Source organism: Amphiura filiformis, chromosome 18 (assembly GCF_039555335.1).
Source record: "Amphiura filiformis chromosome 18, Afil_fr2py, whole genome shotgun sequence".
NCBI classification, from domain to species: domain Eukaryota; kingdom Metazoa; phylum Echinodermata; class Ophiuroidea; order Amphilepidida; family Amphiuridae; genus Amphiura; species Amphiura filiformis.
In genome coordinates this window covers 59,469,140-59,490,583 of record NC_092645.1, presented here as the reverse complement: position 1 = coordinate 59,490,583, position 21,444 = coordinate 59,469,140, and the positions used below count along the sequence as shown (strand labels likewise).

Below are 21,444 nucleotides of genomic sequence, written 5' to 3'. Positions count from 1 at the left end.
GATGGCACAAACCGCTCAAAACCAGTTGCAAACTATTCAGAATCAGCTGCAATCTGCTCATAGCCAATTAAAGGCTACACAAAATCAGATGCAGATCACACAAACCCAATCTCAAACAGGACCGAATCACTTGTCACCTGTTGAGAAACAGTTGCAGCCAGGGCAAAACCAGTTACAACCATTACAGTCCAGTCTGCAGCCACAGTCCATAGGTGCCCTCAACTCTGGACAGCAGCACCAACAGCAACCAAACCAGTTGCAACTAGCAGTGGGAAGCCAATCCCAAACAGTTCAGAACCAAGTGCAATTAGTCTCATCTACTCAGGCCTCCTTACTAAAGGTGGGTCAAAATTCATTTCATGTCATTACCAAGCAACCACATCACAAGTCCTCAAGTCCTTGTGGCTGGGGTCCAGGGCCGGCTGAAGGTCTCCTTAAAAAATTTGGTTTTTAGATGCTCTCTGGTGCAATCTGAGGCCAATTTCTACCTAATTTTTGTGAATATTGTGACAATATGAAGCCTATTTTATTATGATTGAACTTTTTTTTCTGCAATGATAAAGTTAACATTTGACAAGAGAACTTACAGGATTTGGAAATTGGACTTAATTGATACATTTTAGATAAGAAAAGATCTGTTATTAGTCCACAAACATGAATTCAGTATAAAGAGCTGATCGAGTCTAAACACTGGCATTATTTTATATCGGAGACGATGATTTGTTGTCATCCCTCTGCCACAAAAATAAATACTCCACGAACTGTATCACTCTTTTAATTGTGCGCAGGCAAGTGTACAATGATTCCTGTATGGGTTGCTTCAGGCCTCATAATAAGCTGATACCATGCATTGGCTTTTGCGTGGTCAATTTGTAATTTGTCATTTTTAAAATTGCATGAATTTCTTAAATTGTGAGTAAGTAAAAAAATGCTTTCCGTAGTGGTTTGATGATAGTGATCATACATTTATGCTTTTCACAGCAAAATTGTGTGCCTTTCTCCTGCAGGCCCAGCAACAAATGGGACAACTTCAGCAGCAGCAACAACAGCAAATAACCTCATCTAACCAGCAACAGCAGCAGCAGTTATCGCAACCCACACAGCAGGAGCAGACTGCACAGGTAGCAGTGTCTGCCTCGGGAGGGATCCATGTTATTCGCACTGCAACAGGTCAGGCACAGGGCCAGAAAGTCTTCAGGAACCTGCAGGAGTTACAGCAATTTCTTCAGCAGAATCCTCAAGCTCTGAGACAGGTACAGGAATTGAAACGACAGCATATGCTCCGCAGCAGCAGTTGCAGATGCAAAAACAGCAGCCTGGTGTTAGATCATTACAGCCCGCACCAGACAATTATCAGCAGGTAAGTCTGATCAGATCAACAGCCTCATCTGCCACTCTATTCAAATGGAGAGTTGGCATCAGGAGAAAGCTCATATTTTTCACTTTTTGGATGTTATGAACATCCTCATGGTGGTTACCACCCATACAGTTTTATGGGCTGTTGTGAACTAATCTTGAAAAAGTCAGCTCAACTCTCGGGAGTGGAAGATTAACTCTGCATCATTCCAAGACACCTTATTTGGATTTTTTTTTTTTTCTACTTTTTTTTAATTGATGTACCCAACCCAATGTACTTACCTATTGCAATATAAAAATTGAGCTGCTTAAATTATATTGTTTTTACACCCCCAAAGAAATTTTTTTAAAGCAAAAATTCATTATTCTGGGATGCATGGAAATGCCTGTATATCAAAATGTGTAGAACATAATTGGGAGGGTTCTCTTTAATGTAATTAGGGGACAATAACATATGTGTTTAGCAAATGAGTGAGCTCTACCAAGGTGCATTTTGATTTATCATGATTGAGACTGTCAAATTTGAGCAAGCTATTTAATGTCAAACCTCTACCCATAAAATGTGTGTTGACAGCCTACCTAATTTCACCCGAGTTTGGTAGTACCGTCAGATAGAATGCAAGCATGCTGACAAGCCGCTATTGTACGTATGTACATTGTATATATATGCTCTGCAGGATTAGGTTGGCATGACGATTACATTACTACCTGAATACCAAACTGGAAGTGAAACAAAATTAATTAATGTTGAACTATTGACTACTGAAGCCCTCTGTTTCATTCATTTTATTAACCAGCCATCAGCTCAGTTGCAAGTACAGCAGCAGGCATCACAGTTGCAAGTACAGCAGCTGGCATCACAGCAGCTGGCATCACAGCAGCAAGCATCACAGCAGCAGCAGCAACCTCTAATTCAACTTCAGAAGCCACCAGCTGTACCAGGACAGCAAAGCATTGGTGCATCCCAAACTACATTCCAGCAACAATCAGCTCTGTTACAGCAACCAAACCTACAGCAGCAACAGCAAATACACCAGTCCCAACAACAGGTGCCATTGCTTCAGATACAGGAGTCACAAACCCAACAGTCACTACAGCAAATTCAGTCTGCTGTCATACCTAATCAGCAAAGTCAGCAGCAATTGCAAACTCAGCAGCAACAACCGTTGCAAACTCAGCAACAACAACAACCGTTGCAAACTCAGCAACAACAACCGTTGCAAACTCAGCAACAACAACAACAACCGTTGCAAACTCAGCAACAACAACCGTTGCAAACTCAGCAACAACAACAACCGTTGCAAACTCAGCAACAACAACCGTTGCAAACTCAGCAACAACAACCATTGCAAACTCAGCAACAACAACAACCGTTGCAAACTCAGCAACAACAACCATTGCAAACTCAGCAGCAACAGTTGCAAACTCAGCAACAGTTGCAAACTCAGCAGCAACAGTTGCAAACTCAGCTGCAAACTCAGCAACAACAACAGCTGCAAACTCAGCAACATCAATTACAAACTCCGCAACAGTTACAAACTCAGCAACAACAACAGTTGCAAACTCAACAACATTTGCAAGTTGGGCAACAGCAACGTTTGCAGACTCAGCTACCACTTCAGCCCCTTACAGTTTCTACCCAACACTCACAGTTGCAGCCAAAGCCATCCCCACCAGTGAAAAAAGTAAGTCCGTATGAGAAACAGTTTCAAGCATTTTTGCAAAAAAGAACTAGTATATCTGATGATCAGCAAGGTGCTGTTGATAAGCAATCTTCAAACTCTGACACAGATGGGGTAACTACCCAACCTGGGCAGCGTAAGATTGATGAACTGCCAAAGCAAGTGGGTAATATGAATTCATCAGCAGCAGCAGAGTTAGCAACACCTGCACCTCTCCAACCAATGTCCATCCAAGCTCCTTATCAGCCTCATCAACTGCAACAACAACAAGGTGGTGGTACACAAGGGTCAATTCCTATGCAGCCTGGTAAAATTTCAGTAAGTAGTTCCTTTTAATGTATGTACTGTAATCTATGGCCCTACATGCTATTCAACAGTATTGATTGATACTCTGTGCAGTGGCGGATTTAAGGGCCCCCTTGGTGTTTTGGCTTGACAAAGTGTGTGCTGTTTCTCGGTAATTATAATGCAACTTCAGGCAGGGATGTAAATCTTGCGGAAATTTTCAGGAAATGTATATATTGCCCATATACATCCCTGTTCAGTACCTCCACTGATATCTCTGAGCATTTTATCTTTACATAGATACATAATATAAAAGCACATACCTGAAATTGCTTTGCAAGAATGTTACTTATACTTGCCATTATTGACATTGCATCATGATTTGTGCTGAGATTAGTTGAATGTGACCAAGCAATAAAAAAGTCAACCTGCAAATGCAGCCAAATTTGCATTACTTTAACATGTGATGCATTTTAACATAGTAACATGATAGTCCCTCCCTCCTTCAACAGATAAGCCCCCAAACACAGCACACCTTGCAGATGTTACAGAAGAACATACAGAAGTTATCAAGCATGCCAAACCTGAATGAGGAGCAGAAGAAGCTACTGCAACAGTACATCAATCTTCAGAATAGAGTCATCCAGGGATTACGTGCACACATCATGCGCAGTAATACTCAAGTAAGTTACAAACTCATGTTTATAGGATGCAGATGTGGCTACTGTCTGTCCAATTAACTTAGAGACTTGCTTTTTATTATTTATTTGAAAAAATATATGGGTGAGAAAAAAGTCATGAAAGAACAAGATTTTTTGGTAACATTTTGAAAATGTTTTTCTTCATGTCGACTTTTCAATTTTGACTAGATTTCGACAATAAAATGGGACCATACAAGTATTCCTAATGATTAAAAACTTTTGAAAGGAAAGTTCATTTTACAGTTAGGCGATTAAAATCGAGGTCACGAGTGGCAAATCATATTGATCAGCAATGTATAGGCATACTGCTACTGATTCACCTTTGGGCTAATTAAAATGATCGATGTATTTTTTCAATTCCTATAACGCAATAACTATAATACATAATACTATATCCTATTCAAAAAGATATAATAGACATACAATAAATGCTATTCTGCTTGTCCTTTTTAAGAGAGGCAACGACCTCTAAATTATCTACCTGTGTACCGTATAGAAGTTGTGAATATGACGTATCATATACCGTAAATATGGCGGACTACTCAAATGCATTCAACAAAAGCATAATTGAATGCACTGCACTGCACCATGATTACGGTTAAGGACACCGGTTCAAATCCTTTGTTTGGAGCCAATCAATAATTTCATGCACAACCTCTATTGATCGAAAATGGTTTTCCTTATTTGACTGTCACATCCATAGGACTTCTACCTTCGAAGTATAATAATCGAACCGTACAAATATGTATTTGGTAAATGGTACCAAACGTTTCACAGATCATTTTCAAATTTGCCGTGAGGTTGCTCAAATTTCAATAGATTTGTGGTTACAATGTTACCATATCTTTGGAACAAGAAAAACGAAAACATGTATATATTTAAATAAGTTATAAAAACCGGTCTCTAAGTTACTTGGACAGACAGTAGAATCAGAAGTGTAGAGATAATATTAAGTTGATAAGCATCTCTCATTTTTAAAATCACCATTGTGAGTACATGTATAAAAAAAAAGGTAAAGGAGTTGAACCTGTATTTTACAGGACGGAGTGCCTTTATGTCTTTCATTATCGATTAAGCGAGACTCCACTGTGAAATGTTGCTGTGGGGGGATTGCCACACCTCCACAGTTACCTTCCCAGCATTTAAAGGAAGATTACCTGATATATTTGGAAAAACAAATTCTTTAAAACTTAAGTATAACATAAAATGTCATCCCTTTCAAGCATTTATGCAAAAAGAACATGTAAATGTTTTTTGTAAATGGGACTAATTGCTTATGGAATCACTGACATTTATACAGCGTGATATTGGTAGTCTAAAAGTGTTTTTATTAATGATAATCATCATGATCATGTAATTTATTGATTTCAAAGGGAAACCCTATTCTTCTCAGTATCATATTGAAATTAGAAGTTCCAACTCGGTGTATTTCAGAAGATGTCATGAAAAAACTGTCTAATTAGTCTCAATCGTGGTATACCACAGTCGAGACTAATTTGACAGTTTTTTGATGATTTCTTCAGAAATATACTCATTTGGAACGCCTAATTTCAATATGTTAATGAGAAAAATATGAGCTTTTACTTGTATCCAAAATCTGCATTTTGATAGGGTTAAGTGGGCGATGAGGCTGTCAATCAGGGTACCCACTTTTAAGAATGCCGGTACCCATTTATACACCTTGGTTGAGAAGAGTAATTCAGATAAAAAGCCTTACTCAAGGGCACAACACATGGCGTCGCTGGGCTCGAATCCGCAACCTCCCGATTATGAGTCAGAGCATGTTCCGCTTAGCCACCGTGCTCCCTAATGTATGTTAGGTATTAGACCATAGTATATCTATTATATCTTTTGAGAGGTTATCATCCAAAGGCTGCTCTTTATCACATCTATCTTTTCTATATAGTATGAAAATACAAAGAAATCTTTACAGAGTATGGCTGTCATAAAAAATACTTTCGGGCATAACTTGTAACATCAGACCGAAATATGCACATTTGTTAATTATTCTATTACCCCATGACCCATTATTCAAAATCGCGCACTGTGATTTGTTGAAGCGCGTCACGTGAAAGACCATTAATTAGCAATAAAGTGGCCAGGGCAACAAACTTTATGTTCTTCTCGCATCACAGCGGACAGCAAAGCGCGATGCAGTATATTAGCGTCATTACGCATTCTATGCAAAGTATTACGCTTGGTTACGCGTTCTGCAATACTCGCTATCACTTACGCTTTGGCTACGCGTAGGCGCTCCACCTTGAGGTAAACAACTTGAAATATTTGGGCAAAAATGTGATATTTTCTCTTTAAATCGCACCCATTTTGTGGTAATAGAATAGAAATAAAGGGTGCAGCATTATCCTTTACACACAAATAATGAGTCCTCGGCAGTAAAAGCGTTTAAATAATGGGTTCGGCTCGCCTGCGCCCATTATTTACGCTTTTACTGCCTCGACACATTATTTTCGTATAAAGGATAATGCATTACCCTTTATTTCTTAAATAAAGCATTGTTGTAAGCCGACTAGTCTAGTGTGAATCTCCAAAAAATCTTTTAAAGACTGGAAATTCCATTATGTATCTAAGGAACAAATCAAAAGTTTGATGATGTTCTATAAACAAGTCCTTTCGTTAAAAGTCCTATATTGTTTGTAAAAAACTTGTCTAAACATTGGTCAAAGTAGACCTTTCAGGTTGGAATTTTCAACATTTCACGTTTGTGTTGCAGGGAGGGAGTGATTAGGTTGGCTTGCTAACATGCAGACTTTGGTCTATAGGGTGTCATCAAACATTTGGTTTGTTCCCTTACAGAGTGATCTTTATATTAATGCCAGGAGGGATTTGTGATTACAATGATCTTTCCTAGCTGCAACCCGATTCCTTTCATCACTTTTCATTGACAGCTTGCTGCCGCACAGACTGGCACATCAAATACCACCATTACATCAGCACCACAACAAGCAGTATCAGGTCCAGCAGGGGGGATGATCCTGCAACAGGCCAACAAGACCAGCACACCAATCAAACAAACTAGTGGGTCCAATAGCAATCAGCCGGTCACTATACACATTCAATCGTCACCAGCGCAGCCCTCTACATCCAATGCAAATCAACAGGCATCACCACAAAAGAGCATCATACCTGGTCTAAAGGTAAGAAAAGAAGCACTCAATTAGTAGAGCTATAGACAGCTCTCTCATCTAATACAAGCCAACAGGCATCACCACAAAAGAGCATCGTACCTGGTCTAAAGGTAAGAAAAGAAGCACTCTATAAGTAGAGCTATAGACAGCTCTCTCATCTAATACAAGCCAACAGTCATCACCACAAAAGAGCATCGTACCTGGTCTAAAGGTAAGAAAAGAAGCACTCAATAAGTAGAGCTATAGACAGCTCTCTCATCTAATACAAGCCAACAGGCATCACCACAAAAGAGCATCATACCTGGTCTAAAGGTAAGAAAAGAAGCACTCTATAAGTAGAGCTATAGACAGCTCTCTCATCTAATACAAGCCAACAGGCATCGCCATATAAGAGCATCGTACCTGGTCTAAAGGTAAGAAAAGAAGCACTCAATTAGTAGAGCTATAGACGGCTCTCTCATCTAATACAAGCCAACAGGCATCGCCACAAAAGAGCATCGTACCTGGTCTAAAGGTAAGAAAAGAAGCTCTCAATTAGTAGAGCTATAGATGGCTCTCTCATCTAATACAAGCCAACAGGCATCGCCATATATAAGAGCATCGTACCTGGTCTAAAGGTAAGAAAAGAAGCACTCAATTAGTAGAGCTATAGACAGCTCTCTCATCTAGTACAAGGCTACAAGCCAACAGGCATCGCCATATAAGAGCATCGTACCTGGTCTGAAAATAAGTAGAAAACAAGCACTGAATTTACTAGTACTATTTGGAAGGGTCCTTCAGCAGTCTGCCAATTTGGGGCTGTTTACAGCATAAACATGGAATTGGGGTTCTGATTGGCTAATTGATTAATGTCATCATCACATCAGCACCTCATTGGCCAAACAAACTGTAAAATTGTGTAATGTAGGCATGTCCTAGTTCTTTTTCTGTAATAATCAGGAAGGGCAGTAGGGTTTTGCTAGTAGGTAGACCAACACACACAGGTCCTATTAAAAAATTTCCTAATCCTGCTGAGCGTAAACGCACTTGTGCGAAGTTGGGTTTGTTGGCATGCTTGTGGTGCAACTAAGTAAAAGCACTGACATCAATACCAAACTCAAGGTGAAAGTAAGTATACCAGCTGAGCAAAAACAAGTAACTTGACAAACTTATAATCATTACTGCTGCTATGATTGTTTGTGTTCAACAAGCAGGTAAATTTCATTTTGTATATTTGCTTGATTCTTTGTTTAGATTGTATCTGGTGCTAACCTGAACCCACAACAGAAGATACTGATGAACCAGCTAACAGAACAACTCAAGAAGCTCACTCCAGAGCAACAAAAACAGCTAATTCAACAGCAACAACTGCTCAAGATTACACAGGTTAGTTTTGAAGCAAGCACCGATTGATTGATTGATTGATTGATTCAATCCAGAATGAATGCCCTTTGTATCCTGTGTTTAACTCTGAATTATTACCTTACTGAATGGAAATCTTCAGAGCAAAAAACACATTCAAACAGAACCAACTTGCCATGGCTGTGTGTCGCTGATGGACGGTAAAATAGTGTACCTCCAGATTAGTATGCCATAATCCTGGTAAACTTTGATTTGAAGTGTGTGCTTGTTTGTTTTGTGCAAGTAGTGTGTTGCCAATGTGTACACCTTAGTAATGCATGAGCTCAACATGCAAATGATTGTTCGATATCAGACTTTTGCTGATCAATGACTGAGGTACACTATTTTTGGTCTCCAAGCATAACAAACCAATACATGGTGGATGTACACCTAAACCATCTTGGATATGCAAATTTGCAAACAAAATATCACATCATCTGTGATATCAACCATGAGTCATTTGTCACTAATATTGATTTTGAGATAAAACCAATTATAGTAATAAATTTCCTTTGTATTTTACTGTCCTGAACAACTTTAAAATGACCATATCACTGGAATTGTAAGTGTGATGGAGAGTTCAGCTAAATGATGTTCTGCAAATGGCACATGTAATGCAAATGAAAACTGAATTTTGATTTCGCTTCATCGTATCATATTTAAGAAACTAGCAAGTATAAGTTCACATATCTGCCATCATAAGAAAGTCAAGAATGCAAATGTTAAATATATCAACAAAATCATCAAGTGTGTTAAATCAGAGATGTCTCTACTCGACGTGCAACTTGGATTGGTTGATTGTGTTTTCTGATATAAGTATCTTGCAAAATTCTAAGCAATCATACATCTCTTAGTTGTTATACAAGTAAGGTTATTGCACATATCTTGGACATGTTTGTTCATACCGAAGAGCCATCCATACTTATTATTTCCCTACTCACAATTCCAGAAAAATACAGCACTATTTTTTGAGGATTAAAAAATATTATCCTGTTTTGTCAAATGAAACATAACTAAATCCTTTAGTTCTTAAGGGCAATAAAATTTAATAGTTTGGAATATGATGGGAAATGGGCCAAAAACATGTAATTTTGTATAATTTCTTACAATTTCATTCACAAAACTTGGCACAAGTCTAAGCATCAAAAATGTGTAGTATAGGCCAAGTGTTAACTCATAAGTTTAACATTTTATATTAATTTTAATAATTTTAATTTTAATTGGTTATGCGTTTTGAGTTGGGCCAGTAAATACTAATCCTAGGGTTAGTAACCCTTGAGCACAAGATACCACAATTCAAGGTTAGAATTTGTTACAGTGTGAGAATTAACCTTGATTGCTGCAAATAGAATTTGCATAATTCTCTTCTGTGTAAACATTTCAAGCTTTTGGGGGACTGAGCTTAAAGATAAAGATCCTGCTAGGATCAAAAGCTTTCTTTACTCAACAGGCTATTTTTGTAGATAGCAGTGTCCTACAGCTTGCTTTAAGTTGGAACATGTGAGAATCAGCTGATTCGCAGGAATTTTTTTACAGTCTTGATTCTTTGCTAGAATCGATTTGTGGTTTCTTAAAGAAATAACCATGCTATTCCAACATACTACATACATGAAGGATAAATCCTTCATCAAGGTAGCTTGCCATGCATCAGAATCAACACATCCGATCCATTTGGTCCAAAATTACCATGGTATGATGAGGAAGGGATACCAGTACTTAATACTAAGGTTTCAGGTTTTTGTTGTTGTCCAAATTTCCGCACTTTCTTTTAATTTCAGTTCGTTTTTAGCAATTTTAGCCTAATTTCACACACTTTTCCAGGTTTTTTTCAAACATTTCAGGTGTTTTCATGGATGATCATTCTCATGCCTGCAACTTACTAGAGCACTCTAACTTTGAATTTGCACATAGTTAGGCATTAGAGGCTGGATTCCCAAGCTATTGTTTTTTAATAGATCAGTGTTAAAAGATTTTGCAACACATGTTAAATATTCTGTTGATGTTAAATGTGGATGTTATTTTGATGAGTCAACTGTATCTTTTTAGCAAATTTGCATGTTTGAACATTCTAAAAAGTAGTTTTAATTTAAGTGCAATTTTACCAATATATTTAATGCATTCAACCACTGTGATCAGCTGGTTTTACTTCTGAACTTCCATTGCTTTACACAGTGTCATGCTTCATCGAATTCTACTAGATTTCGATAGCTTGGGGTGTCTTGCCTCGAATGCAAAGCTATTGGTGAGCAAATTCTGAGCTAGACTTATTCAACAAATCACACGATGCCATGTACCAGTTACGTTTGCATTTGGTGAATCATCGGTTCATCCATTTTCATTATTTTCTTTCCAAGGCACAGTTGTGCATGCATCCACTTTGAGGGTCTTCCTAAAATTCATCACAAATAATGAAAACGACTTTGTTTTCTGTAGGCCTTGCACATTAAATATTTTGTATGTGGGTCATTTACATGTATTTCATGTACAAAATGTCTAAGAAAAATATATATTTCTGAAAATCTTTCAATAGTTTTCTTACACTATTTGCAAAGACCTTTCGCACTGGTCCGCTTGTCTTTATCGGGTAAAAAGAACCAGGTGACATGATGCTATGCACCTTGTTCAGCAAATGATGTGATGATGATGTGATTCAATTAGCCAATGGGAACCCCGCTTCCTGTTTACGCTGTAAATAACACCAACACTGGCAGTGCCAAAGGTCTGTGCAAAATTTCTAATCATTTGTAACTGATTTAAACCTAGATTATTTTGGATTTTAAAAATACATGTTGTCATAATACTGACACAAAAACTGAAAAAAAGAAATAGATTTAGCACATTTTGTATATGTTATTAACTTATTATGGCACACAGTGAGGAAGCAAACATGATTTGTTGACTCCTTCTTATTTCTTATGTTTGTTTATTTTGATGTTTGAGCCTTAATTTCTTTGAATGTTTGTTGATTTGAGGCTTGTCACATGTTTGCATGTAAGAGTGCACTCATTTCATTCACCTTTTATTTTGTTCATACCCTACCAGGGTAAACAGGGTGGGAAGCTCATCATACAACCTGCCAATCCACAAGCTGCTAATCCACAAAGCATAGTCAGTGCTGGCAAAATCATCATACAGGTAATCATTAGGGCCATGTCTAAACATGTTTTCCTATTAGTTCACATTTAATGTGCAGTGTGTGTCACGTCCATATTTAGCGATCATATTTACAAGCCGACGACGGATGTCGGCTTGTTCTGTCTCTTCTCAATTCTTCTTTCTTCTTTCTTCTGGCAACCTCGTGACATTTTGCGTGACTTGCCACGTTTCGCCCTAGCTCTCTTATGCTTCGACAGATTTCAACCATACTTGAGCCAAATGACCACTGGACTAGGCAAAACCTTCCATTCGACTTTGACCTTGCTGTGACCTTTGACCTAGCTATAATGGTCAAAAATGTGATTTCACAAAAAATGCTACTCCTTCCACAAATTTCATGCAATGATCATGTGACTCATGCATATGAATCAACATGTGGCAGTGCTTAAAAGTTCCTAAAAAGAATTGAGGTCAAAGGTCATTAAGGGAGTCATTTCCGGTCTGAAATCTAAAAATATTCAAAAAATCACTGTCTTTACAAAATATATAGCAGAGAGTCGCCATTAGCACACATGCATTGCTACTAGCCAGGGTCTTTAGGATGCCTACAGGTTTGGGGTCAAAGGTCATTAAGGGGTTACTTCCGGTCAAAAAACCAAAAAAAAAAAAAAAAATTTTATCTCAAAATGTAAACAGACCAGAATAATATAACCAACATACATGAATAAGTGTTCCCTGGTGTATGCATGGTATTTTTATTTTGGGGGTCAAAGGTCATTAAGGGGTCACTTCCTGTTTTTAGCTGAATAACTTCAAGAATTTTTATCTCAAGAACTGAACATGTTAGAATTTTTTAATTAAAATTGGAACAATGCATTTTGTCGGTGTACATAAGGTTTTTTTACATTGAGGTCAAAGGTCATTAAAGGGGTCAAAAGGTCAATCAAAATTTTCAAAAAATCAAAATCCATGTATAAGTTCCGATTAAGCTGAAATTCACCAGGAATATTTCTTATGACATCCTAAGCACAGTGCAAGAGCAGTTGACCCCATCCGTAACCCAGGGGTCAAGTTATAGGGGTCAAATTGCGGCTTGTATTCAGCGTCTGTTGACTCTAGTTTACTAGTTGGCTCTTTTTGTACATACATTTACGGTTTTAAAATGCTGTGGTCATCAGCGTGTACTGGAACTCTAGAGCAATTCTGATACTGGCTTTAATTACGTGTATTTCACTATGTGTGGCACAGCATGGCAAACATGTATATTTTGTGTGCATGGTATACCTCCACCCCACATTCATAAGGATGGTGCATTAATTTGGTAGGGAGCATCACACAGGAATTGACTATGATCCAGTACTGGAATACTATTGAAGAAGAAAATGGTCATTTATCATATTATGCTGTCAACAGAACTTATATAACTGTTGGGCCAAAGAAAAAAAGGTTTGTCTCCCAAACGTTGTTGGGTTTTGTTCATTTTTTGTGTTTTTTGCCACTACGTGGCCACTTTATTTAGTTGATTTAAATTATGGCTTTTAAAAAAGCCTGTAAGAAAGACTCATCGCATAGGGCTACATGCTGGGATAGCTTTCACGTACTTCTGTGCAGATTTGAGAAACCAAACACAACAGGTGTCTGACTTGAGCTGTATTATTTTTATTTTTATTTTCATAGCTCTCTCATTAATGCTTTTCACCACTAACTGGGCTTAATTGTGCATGTTTATTGGGAGGACAATACTTGCACATGCCTGGCTGATACTTACTACTTGCAACTTCTGAAACTCCATGTTCATATTTTCTCTCTTGCATTCTCAGTTTAAAAACTTCTCTTGCACATCATTATTCAGTGTCATTCCCATTCAGATCAATAAAATCTAGACTGTTTACTTTAAAATTGAAGGTAACTGATTGATTTGTTGCTATCACAGTAATGATCTAGTTTGCCTACAATTAATTCTAGCTCTCTTTATTGTTTTGACTAGCAGGGCAACAAGAAATCTGAGTATGAGAAGAAAAAGAAGCTTCCACAAGGACCATCCAAAGCCCAGATTGCCCGCTCCAACAGGTAAGAATATGTGACATGATCAAGGGCAATGAGTCAGATGTCTCTAATATTGTTTTTGAGATATTGGCAAAAACAGTGTTCAAATTATTTTGTTTTATATTGTTTTCAGCCATTAAATTCCTCATAACTCGATAACCAGATGTCCAATTTTGATGGGGTTTGCATCAAAATGTAGGATTTGTAAACTGCCAGAAAATTGCCGACATGCGACTCATTCCCCTTGATCATGTTACTTACATCATTTACATGTATGTGATTGAAGTGGTCAGGGGGAGCTAAGGGAAGTCATGATGGTCCGTCGGTTCATCACAGCTCATCACTACACAACGGTCCCTGGACCATGTGTACCAACAGTCTTGTTTCAGTTCAAATTACTTTTTTAGCCATTGCACATTTTCTGATGCATGAACATTGCACATTTTCACACGCTTTGCATGCACTTCGAAAAGCTCCGGATGCGTCATGCTTGACAATAGGGCTGTTGTCGAGCAGATTTTCATTGTCGACAATCACCAAATCTGAAAATCTGACGTCAACAAAGCAGTATATTAATAAAATCAAAATATGTTGGTGGTTTGCAGGATTCTTACCCACCATATAAATATATGGCTGTTATTCTTGTTTTATCCCATTAGCTGCAAGGGATGAGTGGTTAACCATATTTGGGCTTCCTACCATCAAATCTTAGTCCTTGTATCAGCAAAATATTTTGTTGTGAACAAAAAGTAAACACTTGCAATCATCAATCCCTGTCTGACATCTTCATTATTGATGCTAGTAGTCCACCCCTGTCTGTCTGACATCCTTTGAGTGAGTGAGAAGAGAACACTATAGGGTACCCAACCCATTTATTGAGAGATGGACTATTCCCAACCTTGTGTCTATATTGAGATATTGTAGTTGAAATCCATATAATAATAATAAAACTGCATTTATCCACGCTTTCTGAATACTCAGATCCCTCAAACCGCACCACGTGTCGATATGCTGCCAAGCCCCTAAGGGCAGCGTAAGTTGACCTCAATGCTGAGTGTAACAGACAACATCCCCTGCTCTTTACGAAAAGGCCTGCAACTTGTACTTGTACAGATATTGCTCTTCTGGTACATGGGACCACCATTTTATGTGACTCTCCGAACCACGGCACACTATGCACCCACTATGCATATACATGACATTAATCTCCCACACAGGGGATGTAGATTTCAACCGACTGGTTGAGATCCTGTGTCATACATACAATAAAACTTGTGTACCTGATTGTACCAATTAGCTTAAGTTTGCATGGTTTTGCACAAAGATTTTTAAAGTTTCAACTTTATGGTAAACAACAGGCAGAACTACCAAGATATACACACAAAAATCTTTTTTTTTCATGCTGCTATTACATACCATTTCATTTGTAATTATATAACCCTCAGGTTTGCCCATCGGCTACTCAAGGACCAGGTGCAGGTACAGAAAACTGACATCTCGGCACCATTTAAGAATGTCTTGGATGCTGTGACACGTCTCCTACCTTTTCACCTGTATAAGAGATGACACACCAACTGACAAAGAGATGGAGAAAGGTAAAACTGGTTTGTTTGCTTGTTTGTTGTAAAAAAGTAGGGTAGCATCATGCCATGATACAGTTTGATCCTTCACATGGTTGGACTAGCTATCAAGAGGGTTGCAGATTTTCTAATGGGTTGTGGTGTTCAGGTGCTGGTTACAGTTTTTGTCAAAGAAGAATGGCACTTGTTTACATTTTGAGAGCGTGCAGAGCATAAACACAGAAGTGGGGTTCTGATTGGCTGAATCATAGCAACAGACTGATAATCTGATTGGCCGATTGTGTGTCAAATCATTGGTCAGTGCAGATTGGTGCCCTTGAAGTGAAGTATGCCGCTCATTAACAGGGCGCTCGCGTCAATCTGAGCAAGGGACTGCCGTTCTTCTCTGAAACCCAGTGTAGTTGGATGCAACAACGTAGATAAACATAGGTCGCTGATCTCAAGCAAGTACATTCCCACTGAAGTCATTGAAAATCACACGCTGAACAACCTGTTATGAAATGAAGGGTCCTTACAAAAACAGCACTAAAATGGTAACTTAATTTACATCAGCATGTATGAATAAATGAAGTTCAATGAATTACATATTTTAGCACACCGAATTGCACTGCATACCATTGTTTTAGCACAGTATTGCTGAATAATAAAGGCAAGCCCATTCCTAAATCTAGCACATTTGTCCCATTGCTTTAGAAAGATATCACAATGGCAAATGAAGCCGACTGTGTCGCAAAAGTGGCGTCTTTTCTTTGGCAACACTGATGAAACCTACCAAATTTAGAAGATGTACTTGCATTCCTTTGAACAATAATTACATAAAATTCAACTTGTCTCGCTATACATGAAATGGTAGATTTCTTGGCTAATTTAGTAATATTTGGTGCTGTTATGGTGCGGAAGGGTATGGCATATTGTGGTGGAATAAAATTGTTATTCAGTAGATTTTGGCGCAAAATATGCTAATGAAATACTTAGCTAATTTTCATAATGTGGTAATTTGCATAATTTGACTATTTCTTGGCAGTGGTAACTTTTATAGTGATGGGACTTAGTGAAAAGGCATATTGGGGGCCAGGAAATTTTATGCCTATTTAAAGGTCATCCAGGGGTCATCTGAGGTCAAATTCTTAATATTTGTCCTATGGTATGAAACTTGGTTGGCATTGTCACCATTTAGAGCCAAATCCTTTAAAGGTCATTTTTAGGTCATCCAGGAGTCATTGGAAGGTTGTTTTGGGTCTTCCAGGGGTCATTTGAGTTCAAATTCAGTCTGCCCTTGAGGCTTGAAACTTTGTACCAACCTTTGTGTGCCACATCGCTCCCTTTGGTGGAGGCATCATAGTCGACTCTGTGCGTTGAAAACTGTGACATCCGAGAACCGCCGTCCATCTAGTAAAACTCTTAGCTCGGCCAATAAATATGGGCTCAATTGATCCAATTTTATATCAAACTTGGGTGGTAGCTGCATTATGGGTACCGTCAAGTATTGGTAGTATCCAAGGTCACATACAGAGGTAAAAGGTCATGTGAGGTTGTTTGTTTGACACTCATACAGTATGACATTCAGCTATTATAATATATTTCTGGAATTAAATCGCCCCATGGTCGAGGCATCCCAATCGACGCTTGCGTCAAAACCGTGACGTTTCTAGTTTATTATCAAATTTGATATGATCTTGTGTTGCAGCTGAAGAAGAATTTGAAGAGCACTGTACTGGTCTCCTTCAGAAGAAAGAAGAAATGCTCAACAAATACCAAATGTTGCTCTATGAAGAAAGCATGGTAAGTTGATCTAAAAAAGGAAACTATAGAGGTTATCCATGTTCTATAAGGAACATATCCGATCAGCAACTGCTATACCTTCAGGACTTTCAAAAGAAGTACCTGCATGTGCAATCATGACTCATTCAAAATAGCCTGCCAAAGTCATGCAGGTAAGAATTAGTTTGAATGAGGAATACTGCAGGAACAAGTGACTTTTTTTAGAAGTCACAGATGAGTAAAGTGGATAACCTCCAGTGGCGTGGCGGTGCCCCCGCTCGTCATGGCCGTCGGTTCTTGGAAGGCATTGGTGAAAAAAAAATTGGGTTACAATAGACTATTTTGTTGGTGACAAAAAAAGGGGAGAATTATAAAAAAAAATGATGATGAAAATTGTGTATGAAATTGAATTTTACATGAAAATTTTGTGTTTTTATGTTGATATCGCCTATAATCCTTTTTTTTTTTTTTTTTTTTTTTTTTTGCTCTTCACTTTTTCAAACCATGCAAAAAAAAATGGGTCAACAAATCACAACTTCCGTCGGCAAAAAATATTTCCGTTGGTACATTTACAAGTTGTGCCCCCTCGGTTCCAAAATCCTGGCTACGCCACTGACAACCTCTAAAGCATATACTATTTCAGTCATGTACATCACCAATGTAAAAAAAATTGGCTGTTGTAAGGGAACAAACCAAAAGATGGATGAAGCTCTTAGAAGGAACTTGTTTTGTTCATGGTCATGCAACATTTTCACCATTTCTCAAGTGAAAATGCATATTTTGTCAATGCCTCCGCCTTCATGTGGATACATACATGAAATATGGTAAAAATTTCATGATTTTCACATGGAAAAATTTGCTATTTATTATGAATTAGACAGTTTGGCAAATTTTAATGGCAAAAACTTATACAGTCTACATTATTTCTGTAAGGTTTTTTGCAATGCGAAGAATAGGGTTGCCAGACCCTAATAAAACAGAATTTTGTTTACATTAAAGGGGTCAAATTAGTTTCAAAGCACAGAGGACTACAGGCGCGTACCACCAGTCAAAGTCTGCGCCTCATCCGATAATGAGGGCCGATTGTTCCATGAAATGCGACAGGTGAGACTGCTACACAATTACCGCATATTTTCATGGTCTATCGCGTAATCGCAAAAGCACGCAACGCTCTATCGCGTATACGCGAAGGCACGCAGCGCTGGCGTGATTGTTTGGCACGGCACGATCGAACAATCGGCCCTCATGAATATGCGAGAACTGGTAGCATACAATACACGGGGACTTTGACTGGTGGTACTTTCTCTGTTTATCTCTTTCCTCTATGTTTCAAAGGCACTGAAAGCGCCCTCTGGACTAATTCACCTCCAATAAGGTTGCCATATTTATTCACTCACAGATCCTTTTTTTGTCTGATATCCGGTCACTGAATCAACTATTCACAAGCATAATTCAGCTCATGCAGGCAAGATCATATGTCAACCTTACAAGTAAACCTTACAAGCAATCAATTATGTCAACATGTCCTTTTGGAGATCCAAATGAGGCAAACATTTCAACAGCATTATAATATGAACATCTCGCTTATCAATTTGACCCCCTAGCTTATTGAATAAATATTGTGGTTTTCCGATCTTATTTGAAAAGGTCTATTAGGCTAATTTAAAAGTAATTTAACTTTTTTTTATGTGGAGCCTTTTTTTGTTGTTGTTGTAATTTGTAGTCTAACAGGGGAGATGTTGGGCAACATGTTTTACTCCTATGGTGGGGGCTATTTCTGCCAGAACCTTAAACCATGTTCTATTGTTCTGAACAATAGATGTTTGGAACAATACAATGTTGTTAAACCACCAGGTCTGCTCAGGCATCAACAATGTTCAGATAATTTGAAACCTGGTCAAAATGGTAGAAATTTGATCTAAATAATCCTTTGCCATTGTAACAACTTTGCAGAGAATTGATCCATCAGCAGAAATGGTGATGATTGACCGCATATTCATCAATGAAGAGAAACTGAGCCTGGAAGCTGAGCGCAAGGACGCTGCTGAACATCCTGGTAAGATATCTACCCATATGCATACTTGAGCTGTGAGATTCCTTCATGTTATGTTTATATTCTCCCTTGGTTTACCATGAATACACCATATATATAAAGGTTGGCAAACAAACTATGCTCTAACATTACATGTGCAAGATGGAGGTATTTGTTTCTACAGAAGGGCTTATCATTTGCAGACCTGAATTATCAAGAGATGTTTACTTTTTAATAATATGTTTTTCAGTGGTAAAATGGCTTTTTTCTTCCATAACTTCCAAAAGTGCTAATTTTTTCCACACCCAAAAAGAACTGAATTTGAAACTTTATATACCCCTGAATATTCCACTTGATCCCAGCTGTTAGCTTTCGCATTGGAGGAATCCTCTATCACGGCCCTGCAAGGTGCTAACACTTCAAAGTGTTCATAGTTCTGGTCGCTAGGGTTCAAATCCCGACAGGCATGGAAACCTACGTAATATGTATCATGTTCATTTCCATCTAGCGATCAATAACCTGAATAACCATTGTGCAATTCAATTCAATGCACAAGCTCATACACATGTGGTTCTTTGATGTCATCGCATACAATATAACCCGTGATCAATAATGAACGTTGGTCAAAATACGAGCTTACTTAAGTGAAAAATTGTGTACATGCAGATTCATCATTTATGCATATTGCCTTGAAAATCATAAAAAGCAAAAAGCTTGATCAACCCAAATGATTTTTTTTATTTTAAACCAAATTTCAAAACCACAAAGTGTTTTACCTGACTTTTGACCCAGAAATGTATGAATTTGATGAGAAATTGTGATGAAAAATAATATTTTACAAGTCAGATTCAGAAAGAGAAAATCTCATTACACACGTTAATTACATCACAATCCAAACATAAATGGTTCAGTTCATGGAGAATGTTACAAACTGTTGTATGTTTTGCCATATTGTTTTTCTATAGGAATAATGTTTTATCGTTAAAATCGGACATAAAATCAAAAACACAACAAAAAAACGGACTATTTGTATGCATGAAACAAATTATAAGAATTGAGAAGTGACCTAACACTTATGAAGGCTGTATCTTGAGAAAGCGCATGGTCTGATGCTAGAATCTTGGCAAGGACACTCTGGTGAAATAAAGAAAAATATATGTGATTGATTTTGTGTGACTTTTGAGCGTTAAATGTTTCAAAATTTAAAAATGAACAAAATGCGAGTAACTATGATGTCATCAACATGACAATAATATTCATGATAAATAATTATTGCTACCTAAAAAAGAAATGGTTAACAAATGGTTTGAATACATCGCACGACCTTATAGTAACTGTATCTAGAAATTTGTGCAAGTTACTTGTCAATTTTCGCCAAAAAGGAGCTTTTCTACAGTTACTGCCCAGCTCATTAGCGCGATATGGGATATTCTTTACCTCAAGTTTACTGCCCTCTGTTGACGACAGGGCTTCGAACTCTTATCAAGGCGATCTAAGAAGTGCAGGGCCGTGCTATGCAGAGATGCCACTCTTCGGGAAATCCAGATTTTTCAAAAAAAATAAAAAAACTTCCATTAAAAATGGTCCCAATTCAACGCAGTTGATCTCAATTTACGTTTGAAATCGGAGTATGTTTAATTTTTTGCCCGTGTGTGGCCAAAAAAACTGAGCAAGATTTGACCTTTTGTTTTTAACTCTATTTTATCTGAATCCTTGAAATGAGAGAAATATTTTGGTGTGCTTTTTATCCAGATTTGACCAATTTTGACATTTGACCATCTTTGACATTTGATCACTGTGTTGACCTTTGACCTTGAATATAGCCCGAGTACCAGTGCATTAGACCCATCAACATCAGCGTGCGTGCATTATTTTGTCTCATTTCTCTCCCAACAAGTAATACGCGTTCATTATAAATCATTTTAAAACATATATTATCTCACAGACAAATATGACCAACTGGTTGCCGATCGCCCAGAATGGACAGCAAACTCTTCCACAGATCTGGATACCACAGCCAATACTACCACAAGCAGCAAAGGTGATGAGGATGGTGTTGAAGCAGAAAGCATGGTGCAATTCCCTTCTAGGAGTACTAAGAAATCTAACAAATCAGACTCTTTCTCACCAAGTTCTTCCCCAACGCGGGTTAGTTTATAATTTTCTTTGTTCATATACTTATTTTCTTAACGTACATACAAGACCAAAAAAATGTACTCAACATCAGTTGCATGTCTTGGATTAGCAGCAATTTTTCAATGACATACGCCGCCATAACATTGACTCGATCGTTGATGGCAGCCATTGTAGTTTAGTAGTGAACACAGTTTGGTCAATAGGTGGTGGGTGTTTTCTGGATAGCCAGCACTCAACTTGTTA

At 37.9% G+C, this 21,444-nt stretch overlaps 1 protein-coding gene across 1 annotated transcript; it reads left to right on the top strand.

Moving 5' to 3' along the window:
• The first annotated feature begins 1 nt into the window (after position 1).
• On the top strand, positions 2-17,054 carry LOC140139269 (uncharacterized). The gene is made up of 10 exons (XM_072161049.1): positions 2-428; positions 1,071-1,360; positions 2,154-3,356; positions 3,836-4,006; positions 6,931-7,179; positions 8,404-8,535; positions 11,593-11,685; positions 13,637-13,716; positions 15,138-15,287; positions 16,960-17,054. The coding sequence occupies exons 1-9, from the start codon at positions 2-4 to the stop codon at positions 15,256-15,258; spliced, it is 2,766 nt and encodes a 921-aa protein (XP_072017150.1). The 3' UTR covers positions 15,259-15,287; positions 16,960-17,054.
• The last annotated feature ends 4,390 nt before the right edge of the window (positions 17,055-21,444 follow it).

Excerpts from the sequence above, each read along its gene's own strand:
- LOC140139269 (XM_072161049.1), top strand. The coding sequence starts at position 2 with ATGGCACAAACCGCTCAAAACCAGTTGCAAACTATTCAGAATCAGCTG. Across the intron at positions 4,007-6,930 it reads TCATGCGCAGTAATACTCAA|CTTGCTGCCGCACAGACTGG; the intron begins GTAAGTTACAAA and ends TTTCATTGACAG. Across the intron at positions 11,686-13,636 it reads CTGGCAAAATCATCATACAG|GGCAACAAGAAATCTGAGTA; the intron begins GTAATCATTAGG and ends TTTGACTAGCAG.